Source organism: Callospermophilus lateralis, chromosome 12 (assembly GCF_048772815.1).
Source record: "Callospermophilus lateralis isolate mCalLat2 chromosome 12, mCalLat2.hap1, whole genome shotgun sequence".
In the NCBI taxonomy this organism is placed as follows: Eukaryota; Metazoa; Chordata; class Mammalia; order Rodentia; family Sciuridae; genus Callospermophilus; species Callospermophilus lateralis.
The window spans coordinates 97,674,865-97,699,753 of record NC_135316.1 but is presented as its reverse complement, the minus strand read 5'-3'; the positions used below and the strand labels follow the sequence as shown (position 1 = coordinate 97,699,753).

General features: G+C 38.8%; 1 protein-coding gene across 1 annotated transcript in view; it reads right to left on the bottom strand.

Annotated features, from left to right (window-relative positions):
- The window catches only part of Hs6st3 (heparan sulfate 6-O-sulfotransferase 3), a 651,373-nt gene extending 627,388 nt beyond the window's left edge, over positions 1-23,985 (bottom strand). The window contains exon 1 of the mRNA XM_076872381.1: positions 23,282-23,985. Within this exon, the coding sequence (XP_076728496.1) occupies positions 23,282-23,985 (704 nt within the window). The remainder of the gene's footprint in view (positions 1-23,281) is intronic.
- Between the last annotated feature and the right edge of the window lie 904 nt (positions 23,986-24,889).

Below are 24,889 nucleotides of genomic sequence, written 5' to 3'. Positions count from 1 at the left end.
GGACATAATTCAGCCTGTAATAGTGTCCCTATTACAAACATATAAATATTAATCAATTTTCTGTGCTCATGCAATCTCTTGTATATTTTTAATTCAAGAACACTATAGTTTACAACTGATGTAACTCTTCACTCCAGTGCTCTAAACCTACCCTTCATAGCCTGCCTTGTTTGTTGGTATTTCTGTAACATTACCAGGTGCTGCAGTAATTCATCATCACTGCATATTTTTATAGATATTGTGCTTTCTTTTCTATCTTCTTATGGATATCATCATTCGTCTTATCTCTTTGTGATTCTTGATATTTGCTTTCAGTCTTTACCAAATACGAACTTCCTTTTTGGTGCTAAAATGTTTTTTACAATTCAACCTGGTTTTGTTTGTTTTACTTCCATTTATTGTTTTCAAAGTTATTTTCCTTTTGTGATATTTATTATAATTTTTAAATTTATTCTGCTATTTTGATATATTTAGACCACAGGAAGCATCACATATGTTAATTCTGTTGGAATTTTCCTGAAAGCCCTTCTCTTATGAAATATTTAGACCACAAGAGTCTCTCTTATGCTATTGAAATCAAGACTCTCAGGACTCTATTCAAAATAACTCTCAAGGTATTTAAGGAGGTACAAAGCAAGTAGAGAAAAAGGAAAGGGTATTAAGTTACTAATGCCTACTTCATGCTAGAAATTTTATTTCACAATATCATTAAGTTCTTAATCTAAAAACGAACTCTAGATAGGGTAGAGGGGTTGGAGGGGAAGGGAGGTTATTATTATTAGTTATTAATGATGGTGGAATGTGATGATCATTAGTATCTAAAGTACAGGCATGAAGACACAAATTGGTGTGAATATACTTTGTATACAACCAGAGATATGAAAAATTGTGTTCTATATGTGTAATAAGAATTATAATGTATTCTACTGTCATATATAAATAAAAAAAATTTTAACTGAGTTAAATTGTTTTTCTCATTTTACAGATGAGTAAGTTGAGGCTCAGAGAATTTAGTTACTTTCTCAAGTTCAAATATTTAATAAATGAAAAACCTCGGAGTAAAATTTTAATTTGTATATTCCAAAACTCAAGCTTCATATAAACTCCCATCTCTCTTTAAATATATTTTTACCTCCTTCAAGTTTCCCTGAGCCTCTCCGAATGATGATAACACAAGTCAGGTGCCAACATAATCAGGACAGGATGGCGGTTCTGCCACAAGCAACAGCCGTCCTCTTTCATCAACAGTTTAAAATTGTGTTCAGGCATTCATTGGGAAATTTACTGCAATTTAGCACTTGCTATAATGAGCAAACTATCAGAATTTTGAAAGTTTGGCTCAATACGTGTATGTCAAGCACTTTCTGCATGCTAGACACCATGCTGTTTGCTTAGAACACAGACAAATAAGATGCTCATCTGTCATTGAGAAACTTACAGTTTGGGAATTAACTGAGGAGGGGAGACTGTTATACAATAAACGTATTTTGGGGTGTTTGCCATGCTGTTTTCCCCTTTTTAAGATCCTGCCTCAGACCCTATCTCTATTGATTAGAAGACATCTGCATTCCACATTACCCCTATATTCTCTCCAGCCACCCAAACCCCGAGTGTCAGGGCAGTCACCTGACTATAGGCTGAACAGCAATCAGAGGACCTCACAAAGATGAAATGGGCCAGATTTCTCAGCCAAAAACATATAATTGGGCCTATAAAAAAGTCAAGAAGTAGCAGTTTAAGAGAAGACAATAAATGAAGAGAATATATCCCCATGTCAAGGAAGGAGAGCTAGTGTGCCTACATACTTGCTGCACAGTTCCCCAAAATTGACCCAATCTTTAAAGAGTCTTCCTGACACCTGTTGTCCTATTATCTATTTTCCTACGATGTTGCTGTGGTCTGTAATCGCATCCTTAAAAATAAACACGACTTTTAGTATGATCTAATTAGACTTATTTCTGTCACTTAGAACTAGGGGAGTGCCAGTGAATGCAAAATGTACATATCATGTGACAAAAACTATAAAAGACACATCAACAGAGTTCCATAACTGTGATAAGGAAAAGCTTCTGACCCAGCCTGGATAGAACATGCCCTGATGGCCTCCTAAAAAAAATCAGAGAAACAGAGAGGCAAGGAAAAGAGATGAAGTCAAAAGCAGGTTCAAGGTCAAGAAGGAACAATTTCTATGGTTACCTAAACTTGGACTAACTATTTATGCAAGTCCTCAAAAAGCCATATGTCCTGGAAATTTAATCAAAACCATGTTGATTACCTACCATGAACCAGCATGTCATAAAAACAAGTAAAACAGAGTCCTTATATGAAAGAAGTCATGACCCAATGTTGAAGGCTTTGCTGCTTACACAGACTTAGGAACTAAGTCAGTGTCTATTATAAACTAGGCCCCGGGGGATGGCATTTCATGAGAACATGGTTTGTTCATTTGGGGATTTTATACCTATTTAGATGTCATTAACAGCTACATTATATCAATAGATAATACTTACCAAATGCTTTCTACATGCCAGGCAGTTTTCTAAATACTTCAAAAATACTTATTTTATGTAATCCAAAAATCTCTATATGGTAGACTCTTGGTATACCCATTTCACAGACAAACTAATTGAAGCACAAAAATGGTAACTTTCCCCAGTCACACAGCTAGTAAATAACATAACTAGGATTTAGCAGAACCCAGTAATCTGAGAATCCATTCTTAGCCACTACTCAAACTATTTTCAATAATAATAAAAAAATAGAAATAAAACTAAAATGATCTACACTTCCATGATTTTTTCATTTTGTCATGATCCTTGGTAGGATTCAACCAGATATAATACATAAATGATACCAGATATGATACACAAATATAATGACTGAATAGATAACATTTTGTGTCCTCTTTAACAGTGTCTCAAACATTTTTAATACAGTGATTTTCATTATTATCATTTTAATGGGGATAATATTCCATCAATTTATCATGCCAAAGTTTAGTTATTCCCCTGATATTCAAATCCCTACTTGTTCCCTGGTTTTTCCATGTCTTTTCTACTTCAAATAACGGTTGAATGAATATATTAGTGAATATTTTTTTTCCTTCTCTTGAAGTATTTCTTAGGATAAATTCCCTGGGGTGGGGAGCAAAGTGAGCTTGCTGGTACAAATGTCAATGGGCAGTTTTTAAATTCCTGATATATAGTCAAACTACTTTCCAAAAGCCAATAATGAAAGGTTGCAAATTTGCAAAAGAACCCATTTCACCACAATTTCGGAGAACTGAGTTATTCTATCTATTTTTTAATGTTTACTCATTTAGTAGGTGTAAGGCGTGTGTTTTTTTAATTTATATTTTACTTCCCTTGCTTACTGATGAGGTTAATATTTCTCTAGTTGTTTACTTACTGAGGTTCTTAATGAGAAAATTCTCTGTACCTAAGTTTTGCCCAATTATCTATTGAGAGTGTAATAGTTTTTCTACCAGTTTGAATGCCTTTAAGAAAGTCATTAATCCTTCCCCTACTTTGTGTGCTTTTCCTCAACCTATTTACACAGGAGTGAGCTTTCCATGGTACTGAAAAGCAAGCCTTGAAGACATTGCTCAGAGCCATGTGGGCTCTGAGTCAGCTTTGGCCCTATGGAATTAAGATGTGACCTTGAAGAAGCTGAGTTTGGCTCAAGAACTAAGAGGGCACATTTGTAAATGGCTCCTTAAGTTTAAGTGAATCAATTTTTATGTAATTCATGCCAGCAGGGTGATTTTAACCCTGAATATAAAGAGGCTAAGACACAGCAAGACTTGAGTTCCTCAAAAGTGGAGACAGCACCTCTCTCCCCAAGTGAGCACAGTGCCAGCAGCAGAAACCCCGACACCCCCACCTCAAAGAAGATCCCAGAATATAAGAGGGCTGCATCTGCTCCTGCTCTATGTGACCTTCTCAATCCAATAAAACCCTGCATCCCCGACTACATAAATCAGGAACTAATCTAATCTTACAGGGGAGTCTGGTATTGCTGCCAAGGCAAGCCCATGGAAACTCTGCCCTCTTCTTTCCCAATTTCACTTATGTTGTCTTCACTACATGTTTCACGTTTTTTATATAGATAAATCTTTCATGGTTTCCTTTGTGTTTTCTTTCATCCCTCCATCCATTGGAAAGCATTCTTTCCAAGGATCATGAATACACCCAATTTTACATTATCCCAAAGTTTGTGTTATTTTTTATGTTCAACTAGTGAATGCATCTGGGACACAGTTTGTTATATAATGTTTGATATGGATCTAAAAGAATTTGTGGTGTTTCTTAATATTGTTTGGAAAATGTTTATTGAGTATTTCTTTCCCTATAATTATGTAATAGTTAACTACTATACCACACATTCAATTCATAAATGCAATTGTACCTATTTCTTGTCCTATTTGTATATGCTTCTAGCTATACATCCGTAGATAGTTTTAATTATTGTTTCTAAAATGATTTTTATCTGGGTCTGCCTCTACCTCACCAGTAATACTTCTGATAACCTGTGTTTTTTTTCCCAAAATGTTTTGGAATGTTTTTGTCAAGAAAAGGCCTGGTATATTTTTTATTCTTAGATTTATAAATTAACTTAATAAAAATGTACCATCTTTACAATGTGCATTCCTCCACTCAGGAAACATTTGTCTATTCATTCATGCCTCAATTCTATCTCTAATGAAATGCTGTAGCTTCCTTTATGTTGGTCACAGTCATCCCTAACAAAGATTACTCCTATGTCTCTGTCACTATAGTGAATGAGATTTTTTTCATTATATTTTCTAGTTACTTATTGCTTACATGCCAAAATCTCTATTTTATAATAATGATGCGAATAACAATCTTTGAAGAATATTTAAGTATCTTTGGCAAAACTATTATGAAAACATTTTTTCATGATGTCATTCCATGTTCCTTTAAGCAATAAATTCCTTCTAGAGGTCAGAAAAAAAAAGAGGATTTTTTTCCCTGAAACAAATTTAAACCAATGATAAAGGTTCTTTCAAGTTTTTTTTCCTTAGAAGTTAAGATTTTTAAAAGCTTAAGTTCAACTTATAAAATTAACAAAATCTAGATGCCTTGCATATACATTTTTCTGTTCCTTATAATTGGTTTTGGTTTTACCCATATTTTTAATTCTCCCATTTAAGTCTGTAGTCCACTTCAAATTGTCTTTGCAAATATGCAGTTAGCCTAGGAAGGTTATGTGCCTTAATGTGCACATTCACAAGTAATTAAGCTGTGTGATAATTGAATAGTATTTTTGTTCATCTGTTCTTAATCACATACACTGAAAATGGAGTAATCGACCTTTTTCCTCTAGGATACATTGCAAATCCATCCCCTTCACAACACACTCAGAAAGCATTATGGAACACAAGAGTGATCCCACTTGGTCACCTTGAATCCTCTTTAATCTATTTAAAAAATAATTATTTTTCATAAACTTTCCTACTTCCAATACTGCTAGTAAGAAATGACCCAACTTTATCCTGATCAATGTGCAGCAAGCAACATGTCCACCCATATACATCCAGGACACAAATGGTTGAGGAATAGTGAGAAAAAGTTCCCTGACAAGATTAAGAAATTTGTGCACAGTTGCTGAATTACCCCTTCTGGGGTCTCTACCACACCTTTCTGAAGACATTAACCGCTCTTTATTCTGAATTCTGATGACTCTTTACAATTTCACTATTTCCATCTACTCACTTTCTGACATATGATCCTCTGAGTCATCATTTGCTCCAGCCTCATGCTTCATTCCCTGTGAGGTCATCTGTCCACCAGAAAATCTCATGAGTCGGAACATTAGGGAGCCCTTGCCAGCTTTGCAGGCTCTTCTCTGGCCCTTTACCACATACCCTTTGTACCTGCATGGTAGCATGTCCCACACTACACTACAATCATTCAGTTTGGGGGTGGTCAATCCTTGAAAAAGGAATAGAATCTGTTTCACCTTCTTTATCCCTAGGGCCCAGCCCAGTACCCAGCACTTGCAGCCTGCTCATACTGTACCTTAGTTAATTATTCCTATCATTGACTTCCATCAAGAGAGAGACTTCCATCCACCTCTGTGTGCTTAGGACATGTCATAATGAACATTAAGTGTACAGACTTAATAAACATTGGTTGTGGTGCACAGTTCACAGTCTGCATCCTCCTAGCCTAGCTAGGTCTTCATCCCTAGGCCTTTCCTTGATCTCTCTGATACCTCAAAGTAACTAGCACCAGTGTAACTTATTTCACTGCCACAACACTTCTCCAGAACAGAACAAAAGGATAAGAGATCCTGAATAAATGTAAGTGCTCTCCAAATGTGTAGAGAATAAAGTTTCAGACAAAACCCTGGCAAGTCTATCCATGAATGAGGTCCCTTCCACATATAAGCAATGTATCACCTTTGGGAAACTACAAAAATTATCCCCAACTTCTCACAGCCCATGTCATCAAAACTGTAAGTGGCTTAAAATAGTCTAATCTTCCTTTATAAATTTGGATTTTTTTCCTCCAGAAACATCTACTTCTCAGGAACCTAGCTGCTGATTTCCAACTCACACCAAATAATCAGACTTGCTCCTTATGAGGTCAACCATCTACTGGAAAATCCAAAGTATCTGGCAACACTAGGATAGAACTGGCCCTCACAAGGAAAGCATTCAGATAATAGAGGCTTGATCTAGGGCTTTAAAATCTAAATATACTTTTAGATTAAAAAGATATCACAAATATTATTTACAAATATTATTGTTTTATTCAGAATGTTGAACAAATTCTGCTGTTTTTCATTAAATGTGATTAAGTAACACAGATAAAGGCAACAGAACTCATGGGCTTAACCCTTCATGGAATGCACCCTGATCTCCTTACTGTCCTGAAGCTCCTACACCCCTCCTGGGATATTGAAATGGAGAGTCTTTGCACTTCCCTGCAGAATGGTATACAGGTTCTTCCCTCTCTTTGACTTCCTATCCATATTTCTTCTCTTTTTGTTTTTATCTTTGGCTCTCTTTTCTGCCCTTTATCCCCTTCCTTCCCACAGTTTTACAAAACTAAGCAGCCTAGAGGTCTGACTTTCAGGTGAGTGAGGAGTTAGTTATATTTCCATAGTCCTCTGAAGCACATGGCAGTGTTTGTCACCTTTACCCACAGAGCTGGCACCAGGGACTGCCTAAGCTCCAGCACCAGGTTTGCTGCTTTGTCTCCCAACTCTACTTTTATTACCATCACTCTTGACATTAACAAAACCATGGATAATTCATCCACTGTCTTGTCCCTACCATTCTTTCACCTTCTAAGCTGCAAAGGTCTTTCTTTGCTCTACCTCCCATTCACCCAAATCATACAAGGAACAACATCCACCCTACCATTTCACCTTCAAACACTGTTCTTTGAGCACTGTCTCCTAGAAACCAGCACACTTAAGCCAGCACTCCAGCACTCCTTGCTACTCCCAACCCCAGAAAGACCTCTAGCCTCAACTCTGACATAGAATAACTGACCCTATAGCTTTTCTTATTATCTATCACACACCCTCGCATCCTTGCTTATGTCCTAAATGGACTAAATGGCACAGTGTGACACTGTAAATGTTCCTTTGCCACCATCCACAACTCCCTTGCTCCTCACTGGGTAAAACTCCAATCCTGGTTAAAGTCAAGTGTGCACTTAGTCTGTACCTCTACCAAAGCAGTTAAGCATTGCTGAAGAAATCACAAAGCATGTTATAGTTTGGATGCGAGGTGTCCCCAAAAGCTCACATGTGAGACAATGTAAGAAGGTTCAGAGGAGAAATGACTGGATTGTGAGAGTCTTAACCCAATCAGTGATTTAATGCCCTTACAAGGATTAATTTAAGATTAATTGAATTGGTAGGGTGTGGATGGAGGAGGTGGAAATTAAGTCATGGCTCTGGTGTATATATTTTGTATCTGGAGAGTGGAGTTTCTCTCTGCTTTTCATCACTGTGATATGAGCTGATTCCCTCTGCCACCCTCTCCCGCCATGTTTAGTCTCACCTGGAGTCCTGAGGAATGGAAGCCACCTGCTATGGACTAAGACCTCTGAAACCATGAGCCCTCAAATAAACTCTTCCTCCTCTCTATAATTGTGCTGGTTGGGTCCTTTAGCCACAGCAGTGGGAAAAGATGACTAAATCAGAACATTTGATTTCAAATGTATCATCACAGATACCAAGCAGAACTCACTGCTGCCAGACAACATACTTCCCTAGGGAATGTGTTTTCCCAACTTCTGAGATAATATTCACATCTCTGCTCTCCTCAAATTTCCAACATCCTTTCCCTCCCCTCACCACTCTCAGCTAATGACCTTGCCTGGTATTTCACAGAGAAAACATGTGATCACCTCATCTTTCAATTATCAATCTTACCAATGATCCTGTATCTGTACTCAAATATCCCACCTGTCTCCATTTCTGTTAAAGGGGGAAGAACAGAAGAAATCCTATGCTCTGTGACTAGATTATCTTTAATCTTCTTTAAAATATCACCCCTACAATCACCCCCTTTGCCTTTTCATTTCTGTTAACATTAAAAATCTGGCTTACAATTTCTCATAAAGCTACAATATCTGAAGACTTGCCTGAGGATGAAGGATCGCCTTCCAACTTTACTCATACTGCTACTGGAAGGGGGTTTCAGTTCCTCACCAGGTAGGCATCTCTCTGACACTGGCCAAAACATGGATTCCCTCAGGGGTGAGGGGGCAACAAAGATGGAAACCACAGTCCTTTTATAACCCAACACCAGAAATAGCATCTCATCCCTTCGGTTTTATTCTACTTATTAGAAAAAAGTCATTAAAGCCAATATTGGGGGCAATATTGACTTCACCTTTTGAAAAGAGGAGTCCCTGGGCACATTTTAATAACTAGTACTATTTAAGAATTTTAAGTAATTCCAAATTTCTTAGGAAATAAAAAATAATTTATTCAATCCAGTACATTTTCAGAACCCACTATAAAAGCCCCACTTCCAACCCAATATCATCCCATCTCTCAGCTAATTCCAACCCTTTATTACCTGACTTGTTCAATTTTGCAAATACTCACACACTTTTTCTTTTAAGGACACCCTCCTCATCACTTTTTTAAACAGTTCTGATTATAGTAGCAAGAATCAAATGTTGTGATGTACACATTCACCAGCTATTTTGTCTAAAACGCAACTATAATTTTGCTCCTTGAGAGCTAGGACCAAATCTCCTGTTCAATTTATATCCTCCACAGTGCCTAGTATTGGACTATATACAATCAGAAATGAATCAATCAATCAATTCAGCTAGTGAGCTATAAAAATACTTTAAAATAAGACACTATTATAACTCTCTTGTCAACAATCCCATGATTTTATAGTATTGTTTAAATTGTAGGGAATTGGCTGTGTCCGATTTTGCTTGGTGTCACAGTTCTTAGACTCTCTCCCTCCTTTTCCTGCTTCCTGTTAGGAGCATGTCTTATAGCTTAGAACACGTGGCTTGGAGATTAAGTCCCACTCCATTCTCAAACCAACCCAGAATCCTGATTGTGGATGTGAGGGCGTTATGTAGTCTAATCCTAGATCTGGTCTCAGCTTGTCTTTGCACCTGTACTCTAACCACTGGCTTCTGCACTGTTTTGAAACCCACTTGTGGCCACCTTTTGCCTGTGTTTAACTAGATTCTTTGTTCAGTGCTTGAGTTCCATTTTTGGTAACTGCTTAAGAGTACTCAGGATTTGTCTTAAGATAAGACAAATCTTATCTTAAGATTTTTTATTTTAAATAAAATATCTTAAGATATTTTATTTTTTATTTTTATATTTGTAAGATAAGCAGACACAGATATGACTGTCATGAAGGAAGCAGTTTTTATGCTCCCAGATCCCTGGAAGTAAAAGGTAGAGCATGCCATGCATGGCCAAAAAGGGAAGCACCAGGGTTGGTCTGAGGGCAGAGGGAAAGGGGGAACATGGACAAGATCCTTTATCAAGGTTTCCATGGAAATAAAGGCGTGAGACAAGGTAAGTATGTTAGACTTGTTTAAGTCATTTTAACAGGGTCTAGGGCATAGAAGCTGCCTCTCACTGGTCTGGAGTGTTTAGGTCTGAAATCTGGTCTGGGGTGTTTAGGGCAGCCAGTTATAGTCGCCTAGAAGAGCCCATTAAGGGAAGTGGTTATAGGTAAGGACTCTGGATTGGTTGGTTTACATTTGAAGGATATGATATGACAGAAGGTAAATCATTTATTTTCTCTAGAAATTTCCTAGCCCTGGGATGGGTAGCCCCTCCAGGGACAGCAAGGCCCCAATGTCAAAGCATGAAACATCACACTGTGAATTCTATGGTTTTGCTTCAGTTTAATGACCTTCTTCCAACACTCATCTGATCCTAGGAGTTATGTTTACTTGTAGATCTTGACTCAAGCAAATCTGTCATATCCTAGAAATGATGAGGACCATGCCTCACATATGAAAAACAGCTCATAATAAGAAAAACTATTGGCTAATAGATATTTATTATTCTACCAAGTCTAGAGTCTAGAAATTTTTATTTTCTGTTCTAAAATAACATCTTGCTTTCTTTGTAATTACTTGCAAAACCAAGTATGTAGAGATTTCCACATCCTAAAGTATGTAACAGATTCCCACATCCTAAACCAGCCCCACTGAAGAACACTTACATTCTCAGCTCACTTTTAGGACATATTAAGACAGAGTTATAATTTATATCTATCATGAAAAGATAAAAGTCTTGAGCAAAAAAATTTAAATATGAATGAATTTTAGGATACTTTCCTTAAAATGGCAAAGCACCAATGAAGAAAAAACCGAATAAGGAAAAGAACCTCTGAACCTTGAACTGGGCAATCCCTGAACAAAAGTTTTCCTGATGGGGTCTAAGGGAAAAATGTATGGATTCAGATAAGTCTTTTGGGACATATCATTTCATGTTTTAAAAGAAGCTGGTCATTACTCTAACAAGTTGTTGAGCTGAATGTGTTTTGTACATTTTCAACTTCATCTTTGTCATTCTTGATTTTTTAAACATTCTATAAAAGCTGAATAATATATTCATTGCATTTCCAAAATCCAACTTGCCTTCCTTTTTCATTTTATATCAAAAGACCTCTCACTATCAATGTAAATTTAAATTTGTATAGCAGTTTATACTTTAAAAAGTGCCTCCATACTCATTTCTTAACCCACAGCAACTCTAAAAATGGGGAGGAAGTGCATATTCTCATTCAAATTGTCTAATAAATTAGTAAATGCTTTCTTTTTTTGGGGGGGAGGGTATTCAGCCAGCATTTATTTGACAGCCATTATGTACCAGGCACTATTCTAGGTACTGAAGATGCAGAGGGAAATAAAATTAAATCACCATCTTCAGGTAATGCTGGCAGGAAAGGACATAATGAAGAAGTAAACAAGTAAATGAGAAAGCCCCAATTCAAACCTCAGTTCTCTCATTATGAACTTACAGCTCTGTGCAGGTTACTCCTCTTCCTCCCTAAACTAGTCAATGCAAAAGTCCTCTTTGACATAAATTTTTGTAGTTTGAATTCTCTGATTCCTATCTCTTTGAATTTCCAAAAGGTCTCAGATTTCTCCCATTCTCAAAATTGAATCAGTTGTCTACTGTCAAAACATCATTCAATAACCATCCTGCTCAGAACAATATTGTAGATAATTATGAAGAACTCTCTCTACTTATCCTACCCCCAAAAACAAGATAAAAGAAGTCAACTTGAATGTAAAATAGTAATTACTAGAGGTTAGGAGGGGAAGAGAGAAGGCAAATAAAGAGAGGTTGGATTCGATCCACGCACTCCACGTATGTGTACTTAAATATCACGCCAAACCCCATTAATAAGCACTATTAACATATGTTAATCAAAAATAAAATAAAAAGGGGCTGGGGTTGTGGCTCAGTGGTGGCATGCTTGCCTGGCATGTGTGACACACTGGGTTGGATTCTCAGCACCACATACAAATAATTAAAATAAAGGTCCGTTAATAACTAAAAAAATTTTTTTTAAATAATAATAAAATAAAAAATACATTCACACATGGAAAAATACATACCCTAAAACTTTAAAGTACAAATTAATAACCTTCAAGAGCATACACATTTAATTATTAGCAGTTCTCTGCCTACAGACCTTCTGTAGGAGAGCATTTCAAATTACTCCCCTTTGCCTGTTTTCCATCTCACAGCACTCACTAGTAAGTTAACTTGTTCCATGTATCATTAGTAATTCATGACTTGCTTGTGAAAGTGCAGGGACAGCACTACTACAGACCTAATACAATGAATATCTTATTAGGAAGAAATTAACAAATGAATTGTTACTGATCAATAGGTGTTGAAGAGAAAATTACAATGATAGTAAAATCTAAATAATTTATACACAGTATTGATTTTTTCATTACATTAATTATTCTTTATAGCACACATAAGGAACTTGGAGAATAAAACTGTCAAAGCAAAGAAATTTATCTGTATTAGTGTTTTAGGCTCAAGTCTGAATTTAAAAGACAAAGAACAGGCCATGATCACAAATATTTTTAGAATGTACCCAATAATAAATTTGATGTTTCCAATGTACCTGAGTTTCTCCATGGTGTCAGAGGTTTTCATTCTCAAGTGTTTTTTTACATTTATCAATGAGAATAGTAACATAAATCTCTTCTAATACAAATATTATAAATAAAAATAACTATTAATTCACCTCTTTCATCATATTCATAGAAGGCATAATAAGGAACCTGATGAAGCTGTGAGGGAAAGAAAATCTTCCCTGACACCTTCTCCAGATTTTTTAAGTTAATAGGACTTAAGTCCAGTTCAATAAAGTACAAATTCTCTACAACTAATAATTTTCATAGCCATCACAAGACAATTCCTGAGGCAAATTCACTGTGATAAGTAACTCTTCCCATAAAAACAAGGGTCCAAAGATGACCCCCTTTCGTACATGTCATTGCTGCCTATAGCCATGGCATATAATGGGATACTAAGGAAAAACAAAAGAGAGAGAACTGTGTATAAAGGTGGACCAAGAAAAAGACAGCACAGGGTATTATATTCTCCAGGGATGGCCCTATTCCCAGAAACTCAAAATCTGTTAAAACAGATTTAACATCCACATCCCAATAGACGTGATACATACAGATATTCCATTGAATATTGTTTTGTTATCTATCAATATGTATATAAATGAGCTTTTTTGTGGCATTTGACTCTCAGGATTAAAGCATAATTCCTTCTTGGGTCTAGTTTCATCAAATATCAATTTTAATTATTTTCCATTATCTAATAATAATAAAGTTATACATTCTTCAGAGAAACATGCAAAATGCACACTTTTCATACATATCACATCTCCCCCAAAATAAAAACAAAAATAGTATTTCAAAGTCCTTTAAAACTGAACCTAAATACATTAGAATAATTTCATATGTGACATAATTTTTTTCTTCCCTCACATTTTCCTTTTGAGAGACTTAAAGCTCATAAATGTTACTCTGAAGAATCTTAATGCTCTTGGAAGAAAATCTAAGCAACAGAAAGCATCTCATTTCATAAATATGTTTTTGCAAACTATACCCAGTTTTGCACACTACTTGTCATGCCTAAACTAATATTATTATGTAACTCCAAATTTATAAACTGCTATAGATATAACATAAAATGTGTTGTCTACAGTGCATCTTTTTTTTAAGAGAGAGAGAGAGAATTTTTTAATATTTATTTTTTAGTTTTCGGTGGACACAACATCTTTGTTTGTATGTGGTGCTGAGGATCAAACCCGGGTCGCACGCATCCCAGGCAAGCGCGCTACCGCTTGAGCCACATCCCCAGCCCTACAGTGCATCTTGATACAAATTTAACTGCCCAAATCTGTCACTTTACCAGCTGATTCTTATGTGCTAAGGTGACAAATACCTAAATTTAGCATTATTTTTAATAATCAGCAAAAAGTCTCTTGCCTATGGTGGCTGTTCTTTTGAAAGTGTTTTTGTTTTTGTTGTTGTTATTATTATTGATTTTTCTGTATTCACTATTCTTTAGGTAGAAACTCTGATCCATGAAGAGGACACTTGGTACAGGTACTAAAATACAGTATCGGTTCTTGCCTCATTTGTTTTTTTTAAAGAGAGAGTGAGAGAGGAGAGAGAGAGAGAGAATTTTAATATTTATTTTTTAGTTATCGGCGGACACAACATCTTTGTTTGTATGTGGTGCTGAGGATCGAACCCGGGACGCACGCATGCCAGGCGAGCGCGCTACTGCTTGAGCCACATCCTCAGCCCCTTGTCTCATTTGTTGAACAAAACTAAGGCATCCATGAAATGAATTAGAAGAAACTTCAAACTATTTTAAGACACTGTGAAAGTTGTTCTCTGATTTCATTCCTCCCAATCCCAGCAACTCCAAATCCATTTCCATCTTTCTCTGCCTTGCCACAGGCCAAGGAACAAACACATCAACTAGCTCTTGTGCTGAGAGCCTCCAGGTAGATTCACTCAGTGGAAGACAATGGAAAAGATGGACAGGTGGAAAGAGAAAGTGGTCCAGGCATATCCTCCCCACACTTCATTTCTCCTCAGGCCTATAGTTATGGCAGTTGTTTCTTTCCACAAACCTCTTCTTAGGTTTCCACCACAGAGACTGTATCTTCTGCTAGCCCCCAGAAGACAACAGATATGATAAAGCCTTTCTCTCCATTTGCTACTTCACAGACTCAGTTGCCCCCTTGTTACTAGTTACAAGGTACCTTGAGGTCCAATAGTGGTTCCATTACCTCTATTCATAATTATGTAGCAAGTTCCTTCAAAATCCCAAAAGGGGCTTCTGATTGCCAAGATTCTGGCTAATAAAGCTGGTAATGGTGTAAAACAGCATCATGATACAGAAGAAGAAGGTATAAGTAAATAAATGTACAGCAGCAGCATTTAAATATATTGGCACTTCAAATCAGATGGTCTCCTGGATAGTTGATTACTTTCCACAAATGCACTGAGGCAAACCACTGCACACAAGACGAATTTCTGTCTTCTACATTCAATGTTCCCTTCTTTCTGCTTTGGTTCCTTTAGCCCTTCTTCACCTTGACTGTTTTTGCCTTCTCTCCTTCCTCTGTGGCACCCTTCTAATTTATACTCCAGATGACCACTGTCTGCTCTCTTCCTTGGCTTGTCACCTTATTCTTTACTGTATAATAGGGATCTTCAGACTATACTCACACATTAAGTTAGTACGTGTCTTTCTAGGTCTAGGTTTTAACTTTTGAAGTAAACCCATAAAAGTTTACAGGTTTCTAATTAGAGTCCACAAAATACAGATGTCATCATACAAGTAAGTGTACAGATACATATTCAGAGCCTTGAACACTTTGGAAGAAATATTCTGTAAATCTAATACATAAATATTAAGGATATCAATGTGATCAGCCTTTATACCATCTTGGATTTATAAAGAAACTAGAATGTAGGGGCAAACACATACAGCATAAAATGCCAAGATTCTGGAAAAAAATAACACTGCAGTTATCAATAAAAAATGGCAAGATATTCGTAATAGTAATGAACTACAAATATTATGTGCTCACAGGCAACTAATTCCATTTCACTGCAGGACTGTTTCATGTATGAATTTCATTGTATGTGTTAAACATTTTTATTGCTGTTTCATTAATTTCCCATAAAAAATAAAACAATAAGCTGGGGAAAAAGCTGCAAGTTTCCATTCAGCAGTAGTCACTGAGTGCCCATAGAGTATCCATGGAGTCCTAAGAATTAACATTTAATTTTTATCTTTTATAGTTTTTCTTTGCATTGTAACTTGCAAGTTCATTTTTGCATTATTTATAATGAAAATTTCCAGATTCAAAAAGGATAATACAAGCTTACTTATAATTTTATCATCACACAAAACAACATGTATTTATAAGACAAATCCCATAAAAAAATAGCTAACACATAAGATTTCCTGTATTCCAAGGGAACCACATGGATTATTAATGCTCACAGCAAAATTTTACTCTAACTACTCCCATTTTCCTTTTTTTAAAATTTATTTTTTAGTTGTACACAATACCTTTGTGTTTTTTTTGTTTTTTTTTAATGTGGTGCTAAGGATCAAACCCAGGGCCTCACGAATGCTAGGCGTGTGCTGTACCTTTGAGCCACAACCCCAGCCCTAACTACTCCCACTTTCTAGAGAAGGAAATGGCAGAGAAGAACAGATAACTGACTCAATCCAAGGTCACATGGCAGTGAGTGATTGAGCCAGATGAAAATCCAGGAGGTTTGACTTAGGAGTCCATGCTCTTAAACATCACTCTAATTGAATTCAGAAATCAGACAGCAACACGATTTTCAGTAATTTTCAGTGGCTGATATTTGTTATTGGTTTCCTCTAACTTCTCTTAAGAACTATTTTCTAATTCAAAATCTCTTCCTGCTACCCTTCAATATCATGACCTCCAACTGCCAACAACTCAGCCATCTAGCTTAGAACAGTAGTACCCCTAGTCTATACAAACCAGAGGTTATATACACTTCTCTCATCCTTTCATCCTAGATCAGAGTCCCCATCCTCTCAATTTAGGCTGATTTTTCTTCTAAAGTAAAAATGAATGATGGAATTAACTTTTCTAAAAGGCATCTGTTTGTCCCCAAATGAACTTCTGATTTGCAGCACACTGTCTGATAGGAGAAACTTCCTAACATTGCCCAATAAACCCTGGCCTCCATACTTACTTTAACTCCTCTTTTAGAGAATGAGGGGAGTTGATACCTTAACTAATTATGAAAGTCAACCAAAAAAAATTAGAATTTTCACCTGAGATAACAGTCTTTGACACAAAGCATTAACTCCATTTTCTAAAGGACCACAATCTTGTCAAGTTACATTGATATTTTTAAAAGGCAATCTAAAAGCTAACATTTACTGAGCATCTTCTATGGGTTAATCTCTGTACTAGGTACTCTACATGTATTTACCAGCAAGTGTATTTACCAGAGGAAGACAAAAACAAATAATACTGCCTAAGTTAATAAATAGCACATTTTCTGACATTTAGGTAAATGCTTAGTTATAATTTAAACAATGTTATATTAGCTAATCAAAATCAATTGTAAAGGTATATATCATATCACAAATTCAAAAACAAGATAAGTGATTACTACAAAATATTAACACAGGTTCCCCATTTAATTGTTTTCATACTGAACCAATTTCTAGGCCCAATAATTTATTTTGTGACTCTTAAAATCACATTAGAATTTGCCTGTCTCAATTAAACTGTTTAATTCATTATTGAGCATAAATAACTTTCAAATGACATAAGCTTCTGATTGTCTTTAGTCAAAATGAGATGAAAATAATTAGCTTTGGGGAATAATAATGTAAGAGTCTAAGATTAAGCAAAACCACATTATCAGTGGCTAAATTTTCCTAGCTTCTAATTATTACATGAAAATTTCTATTTCTCAAAATCAACCCAATCAAATATCTCAAGGTGACTAGCAAGAAAAAGGCAAAAGAATAAATCATCTATTACCATTTACTACTTCCAATTTATATCCTTGCTGCTCACAAAAACTGAATGAGTTTAATTTAACCTCTTTCTGATTTATAGCAAATATTGGCAGCTTGAAGCAGAAGCAATACTTTAAGAGACCCTGTAATGAACAAATAAGTGGATATGGCATACAGACAATCTCTTATCTCTTAGTTTTACACTGCCACACAAACCTTATGGTAAAAATTAACCTTCTTGGCAGTTCAACATTTCTAATTAGAAGAGACATCAAACAGATTATGCTTTAGAAAGCAGCACAGGCTATAACATTCTGGAATATTTGAAACAGAGCCCTACAGATGCTGTATATATTTTAGTCTGGTGTCTAAAGGAAAAGCAATAACCAGAAGATGTTTCAAAGTGGTTCTGGTATTTTTGTGGAGAGTTGTGTTATATTTTCTCATCTCATATTTTTTGTACTCATTATTAAGAAGCAGGCAATTTAGTACACAGGGTTCATTTATTGCTTTTGGCCCTGAATGTGTAAAATAGTCACCGTCAGATTGTGCTTTACCAAAAGTTTCCTAGATAGAAATATTTACAAATTCTGGAGGATGGACTACTCTTCTCTTGCTATGCATGAGGTAAGAAAGGGGAGACCAAAGATACCCTGCACTCATCTTAGATCCATAAAATAGAAGGTCACTCAGGTTAAGCCCTCCCCAAAGACTTCCTCCTACCACATCAGTAGCTCCCCAGCCACTTCGACGGTTTTCGCTACTGGGGGACACGCCACGCCACTTCACCCAACAGCTCATGCTCATTTTAGACAGTTAAAATCTTATAAATTCTTACTCTGAGTTGAAATTCCATTGCTTCTTAACCTAATTCTATTCTTTAGAGTGATACAGAACAACTCTCCTCTACCTTCTATATAAACCTCTGAGTATTTGAAGACAAGCTTTATCTTTCTATATTTTTTCCATCTCCATATTAAACATTACCAATTCCTTCAATAAAATCTCACATGAACATGGTTTCCAGATGTTGCTGATAAATTTGAGTTGCAGTTTGACTCTAAAATTTCCCTAATTTGAATACAAAGAAGAGATCTGAAGATTCATTTATTTCTAATTTATTTGCATCTTTAGTCAACAAATTGGAGGGACTGTCCAGAACTCCATAGGCCCCTTGGCTCAGGAGCTGTATTCTTTCTGATAACTGATGTCCCCACTCTCAATACACACACATGCAAGCAGGCTTTCTCCCTTGCTCCCTTTTTCTTCCCCTCCTCCCTGTCTTACCACCACCACCACAGATACACACACATCCCACTCATAGAGATAGTTCTGTGATACAAGAACAGTCAAAGAACACTCTCTCCAGCCACAATGACTGGCTGAAAGAACACACAAGCTGAAATTTGTCAGTTATTCTCCAAGACTTCTCAGAAAAGAAACTCTCAGGGAACTCAGAGAAGGCCTGCTTTCCTCTTGGCTTGCTCAGCTATTAGATGTGAAGGGTCATTTATCCACCTCATGGGATGAGCACAATTTAGTAGAAGGAGATCACTATGCAAAAGAGTGTGAGGACAGAGATCCTAGTTCCAGTCAGTCCTGAAACCACCTCTACTCTTTCCTGGGGAGTAGTTACATAAGTAACTCCCCTCTGGCTGGATTAAGCTTGAGTTAGGTTTGTATCACTTATAACATAGAGATAGGTCTAATATAATATCCAGATGGCTCTTATTGAAACAAGACCAATGGCATACAGGTCAAAAAGCAGAAAGATTGTCACCCAACCTATAAGAGGATGTGATAGGATATCTTCCAGCATTATTTAAGAATTGGCATTATACTCACCTAACAAAATCTGTCTGTCTTCTCTAACTGCCTAGGCTCCATGGGACTGACACTGCTCAAAATTCTAAGACCATCATCATGCCTGGCACATAGTAAATAGGTACTTAAAATACCTTCTCCTACAGAGACAAACTGATGATGAAGTAGGCAAAACACTGAATTTAAATTATGAAAACAAAATATGAATTCCCTGGAGAAACCCTAAGCATATCATTTCACCTTTTTAGAGTTAGATTACTCATGAAAACTGTGGGACTAGATTATCTCTTTGGTCTTTTTTTAGCCATAAAATGGTAGGTTTCTATCCATACTCAGTAACCAAGGATCAGTTCATGCATATTAAGAGGAAAAACATTCAGTAAAAAAGAAGGAAGTATAAGATAGTGTGAAACAATAACATACCAAGTAATAATTGGGAGTAAAAAAAAAAGCAACACAAAACTAACAGGAAGAAGTTATCTGTAATATGAGAAAAGAGGTCATTCAGATGTGCCATCTGCCTATTAGCTTCCTGTCTTATTCTAAGCAATTTGTGATTAGAAATTACTTCTGTGCTGGATCCACACTGCTAACTCAGAGGCTTGCTCCTTCATGAGCAAGTGTAATTTCCATGATGGATCCTTCAACCCTTCCAGACATCCCTTTTCACAGTAGCACTCTTGCTTGTGCCTTTCTCCCAGATTTTCCTACCTCCTCTCTCACCATTTCAAATAGTTTTTCTTGTCATAAATAGAATGCCTATTATATTGTGTGTCACCCATCCCCTGCTCCTTATCCTGCCCCCTGCAATGATTAATGTCCAAATGCCCATAATTTCCAATTTATTGCTTAAATTTAGAACTTAGGATTCTCATTACAAAAAAAAAATCATAAAATGGCATCTCTATAAGTAAGTCAAGGTAACCCATTTATACCCAAGCTGCTTTAAGGAACTGACCTCAGATCCTTTTGGGAAAAAAGGCCTTTATTAGGCAAAATATTATTAAAATTAGCAACTAATATCACAGTACTACTATATATCACATATTAAGTTTTAAGTGCTGTATACCAGCAGTTTATACTATGCATATAAACTATGCTAAGCATTTTACATATATTAGCTCATTTAGTTCTCATAATATCTCTATAAGGGACATTCTAATTATTCTAATTATTTAAAGGTGAAGAATCTGAGGCTCAGAAAGAGTAACTTACTGGTTACATGGCTGGTTAATACAAGAACCACATCCATCTGACTCCAGATTCCTAGCTGTTACCCATTACTTGATCCATAAGGGCACTGATCTTTGAGAGAAATGAGGAGGAGGTACCAAGGGAGGATCAAAAGCAGAGAGCCTAGGCAAATAAAATCAGCGGGATCTACTTCTCAGTTTTGCTTGGAGCCAGCCCTATTTGAAATAGAACCTTGTTCCCATTATGTAGCAATAGATTATCTGCCATTTTGCATTGTGAAAATGTACCCTCCATTATCCAGGCTAATCTGGTTGACTGTAGAATGCTGTACACAAACATTACAATGACAGACAACTAATTCAGTCTTCTCTGCTAGGAAAATGCTAAGGTTAACATCTTTTCAACTTTATTCCTATAGCTTTGGATGCAGGGTGCTTCACTTATGTCACAACGATTCCTTCCTACAGTATCTAGAGAAGAAAAGCAATTGAGAATTGCTGGGAATAAGAGAGGATGGTATTTTTTAAAAAGAGGATTATAAAAAGTGATACAAACAGAATACTACCATAAGAATTTTTTGAAGAAAATTGGGGCTGGGGTTGTGGCTCAGCAGTGGAGCGCTCACCTAGCACATGCAAGGCCCTGGGTTCCATCCTCAGCACCACATAAAAATAAATAAATAAATAAAAATATTGTGTCCAACTAAAAAAATAAATATTAAAAAAAGAAAACCAGTATAAATGAATTAACTTGTGATTTGGAGAGAAATTAATATTTATGCTCCATCACTAAATAAAGGAAATAATTACACTGTGCCATATAAATCATATGTTTAAATGGTCAAGCTGAAATTTTCCTACATTATGAAATAAAGATATTCAGTATTTCCTATAGAAGTAACACCTTACTGTTTGTGATCTATGCAGGGCTTCATTTAATGGCAGCATCATTTCATCACTCAGCAAAAAGCTAATTATTTTTAGATTCTGGGCCCTCCTATAACTTCTAAATCTTCATCTATTCACTAAGACATTGGTTTAAAAAAATGAATCCCTACTAAACAGTCATTAGGTGTTTCTGTGTGAAAATAAAAGTCTCAGTTTTAGTGAAATAATAGCTAGGAAGCACACTAGCAAACTCTGGTGTCAAATAGGAATATATAATATGTAAATAAAAAGAATACAGCATAGGATGAAATATAACAGACGAACTCACTTAAGTGAGCATGCTTATGTTAAAAAGTTTGGAAGTAACACTTGGTTGTTTTAGGACCAAATGAAGTGGCAGAATCTAAAATAATATACCATTAAAATTTTAAAAAAAGAAGGTCCCAAAGTATCCTACTGAGAGACTCTAATGCCCTCATTCCAAGCCCAGTCAGTTTCTTATTCTAATCAATTTCCATGAAACAGGGAAAGGAGCAGGGAGGAGAGAGAGTATTTGAAAAACTGCCAGAGTAAAAAAAAAAAAAAAAAATCCTATAATGAAATTTTGCTCATACTTGGAGAAATGAAGTAGAATTAGATGCTTCAGTGGCGGCGAATTCCAGAATCTGGGTAGTTTCCAGTAAATGAAGCTTTTCCATAATGTCAAATGCAAAAGCTATCTGATACCAACATTACTGAGCCGAGTGTTTAAATTCCTATTTCCTTACACCAAATTGTTTGAAACCTTTGAGATAAAAACTTCAATAAACTAGTGTTCCAAGCTTTTAATATTTTAGTCCCTTCAGCAAGCATGTCAGATTAATCGTCAGATTGCAATGGGCATAAAGAACATTGAACCAAATTCTTAAACCCATGCCTCTCTCAAAGGATGTTAATAGCATAAGCAGTTTCATTGACTATTAGATTTCAAACTTTCCCAATCTTCAACTGCATTACCACTTTCTAAAAGGGGGGCGGAGCGGGGGGAGGAGCCATTCCTTCGTTAAAGCAAAATATGTTACTTATGTGATCTTTGTACCTACCCACTCAGTTGGTAGCACACTGCCAGGCACACAGTAGGCATTTAACAAATATTTTTGAAAAAATTTGATAGAATAGCCTGAGAGAGTGGAAATCTTGCTGAGAACAGCATGAGCCCAAATCCTGGCACTGCTGGGTAACAAAGACCATCTCCAGAATTAGGGTTATCGATGTAAAGCAGGAATTTGCTGATGGATCTTCAAAGAGCCATCAGGAGGATTGTTTTCTGAGCTGATGAGCAGTCACCCAAGAGCCACTTATGAAGGGATTATACTCCTCTCCTCTATATAATGCCTGGAAAACTCCTGCCCTCCACCACCACCACCTCTCCCTGCCTTTTCCTGGGTTTGGGGTTCCGCCACAGAACTTAAGTATAAGATTCCAGCCTCTGGTCTAACCAGCCCCCGACCCCCTAGCCATTCCACGGTGTTCATTGAGCAGGCAGGATACACAGCACACGACAGCTCCCTACACCTTTGAAGGTGAAAGCAGGAGGTGGGAGGGGGTGGCGGGAAGCAGGGGGAACTAAAGAACTGGTGAGTTCAAGATCCCGGCGCTAGCCAGAGATTTCTCATCCTTCACCCAAAGCCTCTGCCCCAACCGCTACAAAAAAAATGCTGACAAGCTCAGGGAACTCGGGGCCGCCTGGGGCCGGGACTTGGGGGAGAGGGGCAGGACTTGGGGCAGCAAGGTAGCAGAAAGCTAGACGGGACAGGGGACAGTACCTGGTGTGGCTGTGGTTGCGGGGGCAGTCCTTCTTCTCCATGATGGCCGGCACGCAGTTGGTGAGCTCAGTCCAGTCGGCATGCAGCCCGCAGCTCCAGCCGGTGGAGAAGCGGGAGAAGAGCCACGTCTCCTTCTTGCCGGGCCGGTGGCAGGTGCACTTCTTCTGGCCGGCTTTGCAGCTACAGGGCTGCTCCAGCCGGATGTTCTTCACCAGGTGCCGGCCGAACGTAGTGCCCCCGGTCTTCTGGATGTGCAGGAACACGATCACGTCGCGCCCTTTAATGTTGAAATCCACGAAACGAGTCAGGTCCTTCAGGGTGAAGTTGAAGCGCGGCACGAAACGGGGCAGGGACCCGTTTTCGGGGGCCTCGGGGTCCGGCTCCTCTTCCTCTTCCTCCTCCTCCTCCTCTGGATCCCCCGGCTCCTCCTCTTCGTCCTCCGGCGCCAGGACCCCCTGCATCCCTTCGGGCGGCCCCCGGGGCGGCGGCGGCAGCTGGGGCCGCCGCTCCCACTCCTCCGGAGGCGCCTGAGCGCGGCGGGCGGGACTCGGGGCGGCTGGCGGGCGGGCCTCCCCTGCGCGGGGCTGCTCCCCGAAGTTGGTGCAGGAGCTGGTGCAAGAGGGGGACACGTACTGGTACATGATGACCACGAAGAGGAGAGTGAGCACCGGCGTCAGCAGCCACTTGTTGAACCTTTCATCCATGGTCCCGCTCTCAGGCCGGCAGGTGAAGCGGCGGCGGCGGCGGCGGCGGCGATGGCTGCAGCGGCGCGGACCGGCGCCTGCTCGGAAGTTTCGGGGACTCCGGGGCGCGGCTCGGAGCCCGCCGCTCCTCCATGCCCCTGACGCCGAGGCGTGTGGCTGGCTGGCGGCCCCGCAGCACTCGGGGGCTGACGAAGCCGGGGCCTGTGAGCCGAGCAGGAAAGGCGGGCGCCGGCGCGCGCGGCTGCGGCTGCGGCGTGGAGCGCCCTACACTCCCCGGGGCGCCGGGCTCGGCCGGCTTCTCGCTCCCGCCCGGGCGCGGCGCGGCGCTCTCAGGCGACAGAGAGCATCCCGCCGCCGGCTCGCAGACGCTCAGGCGCTGGGAAGCGGGGATCGGGTCCTGGACCTGCCCGGGGCAGCCGGGCAGCTGGGCTGCTGTGGCCGCGAGCGCAGGGGCTGCATGAGGCTCGCCAGGGCGCCCGCCAAGGGCGAAGGCGCGGCCCGGCCCCGCTGCCCCAGGCGATCGTGGCACCGCGCCCCTCACGAGTACCCAGCACCTTTGCCCGTAGGTCGCCAGGCGCGGGATCTTCGAGGGCGGACGGCGCCCGCCTCAAGTTTGCAGAGCAGCCCCCTCAGCGGCAGCGGGCGACGCGCCTCTGTGGAGCCGCCTTTCCTGGATAGTCGCACTGCTGCCTCGGGTTGGTCAGCCCAGGAGCAGGGACGTAGACACTCTCTCACACACAGGCTGGCACAGCCACAACCCGCCAGCCGGTGTGACAGGAGCCCTGCTACCCGCAGCAGAAACCTGCCCTAGGTACGGAGCATGCGCCAAAGCCTTCCCCAGCCCCGGAGGAGTTTCCAGGGGAGGAGTCCGAGGCTCCGAGGGGCTCGGGGGCGGCAACTGGGG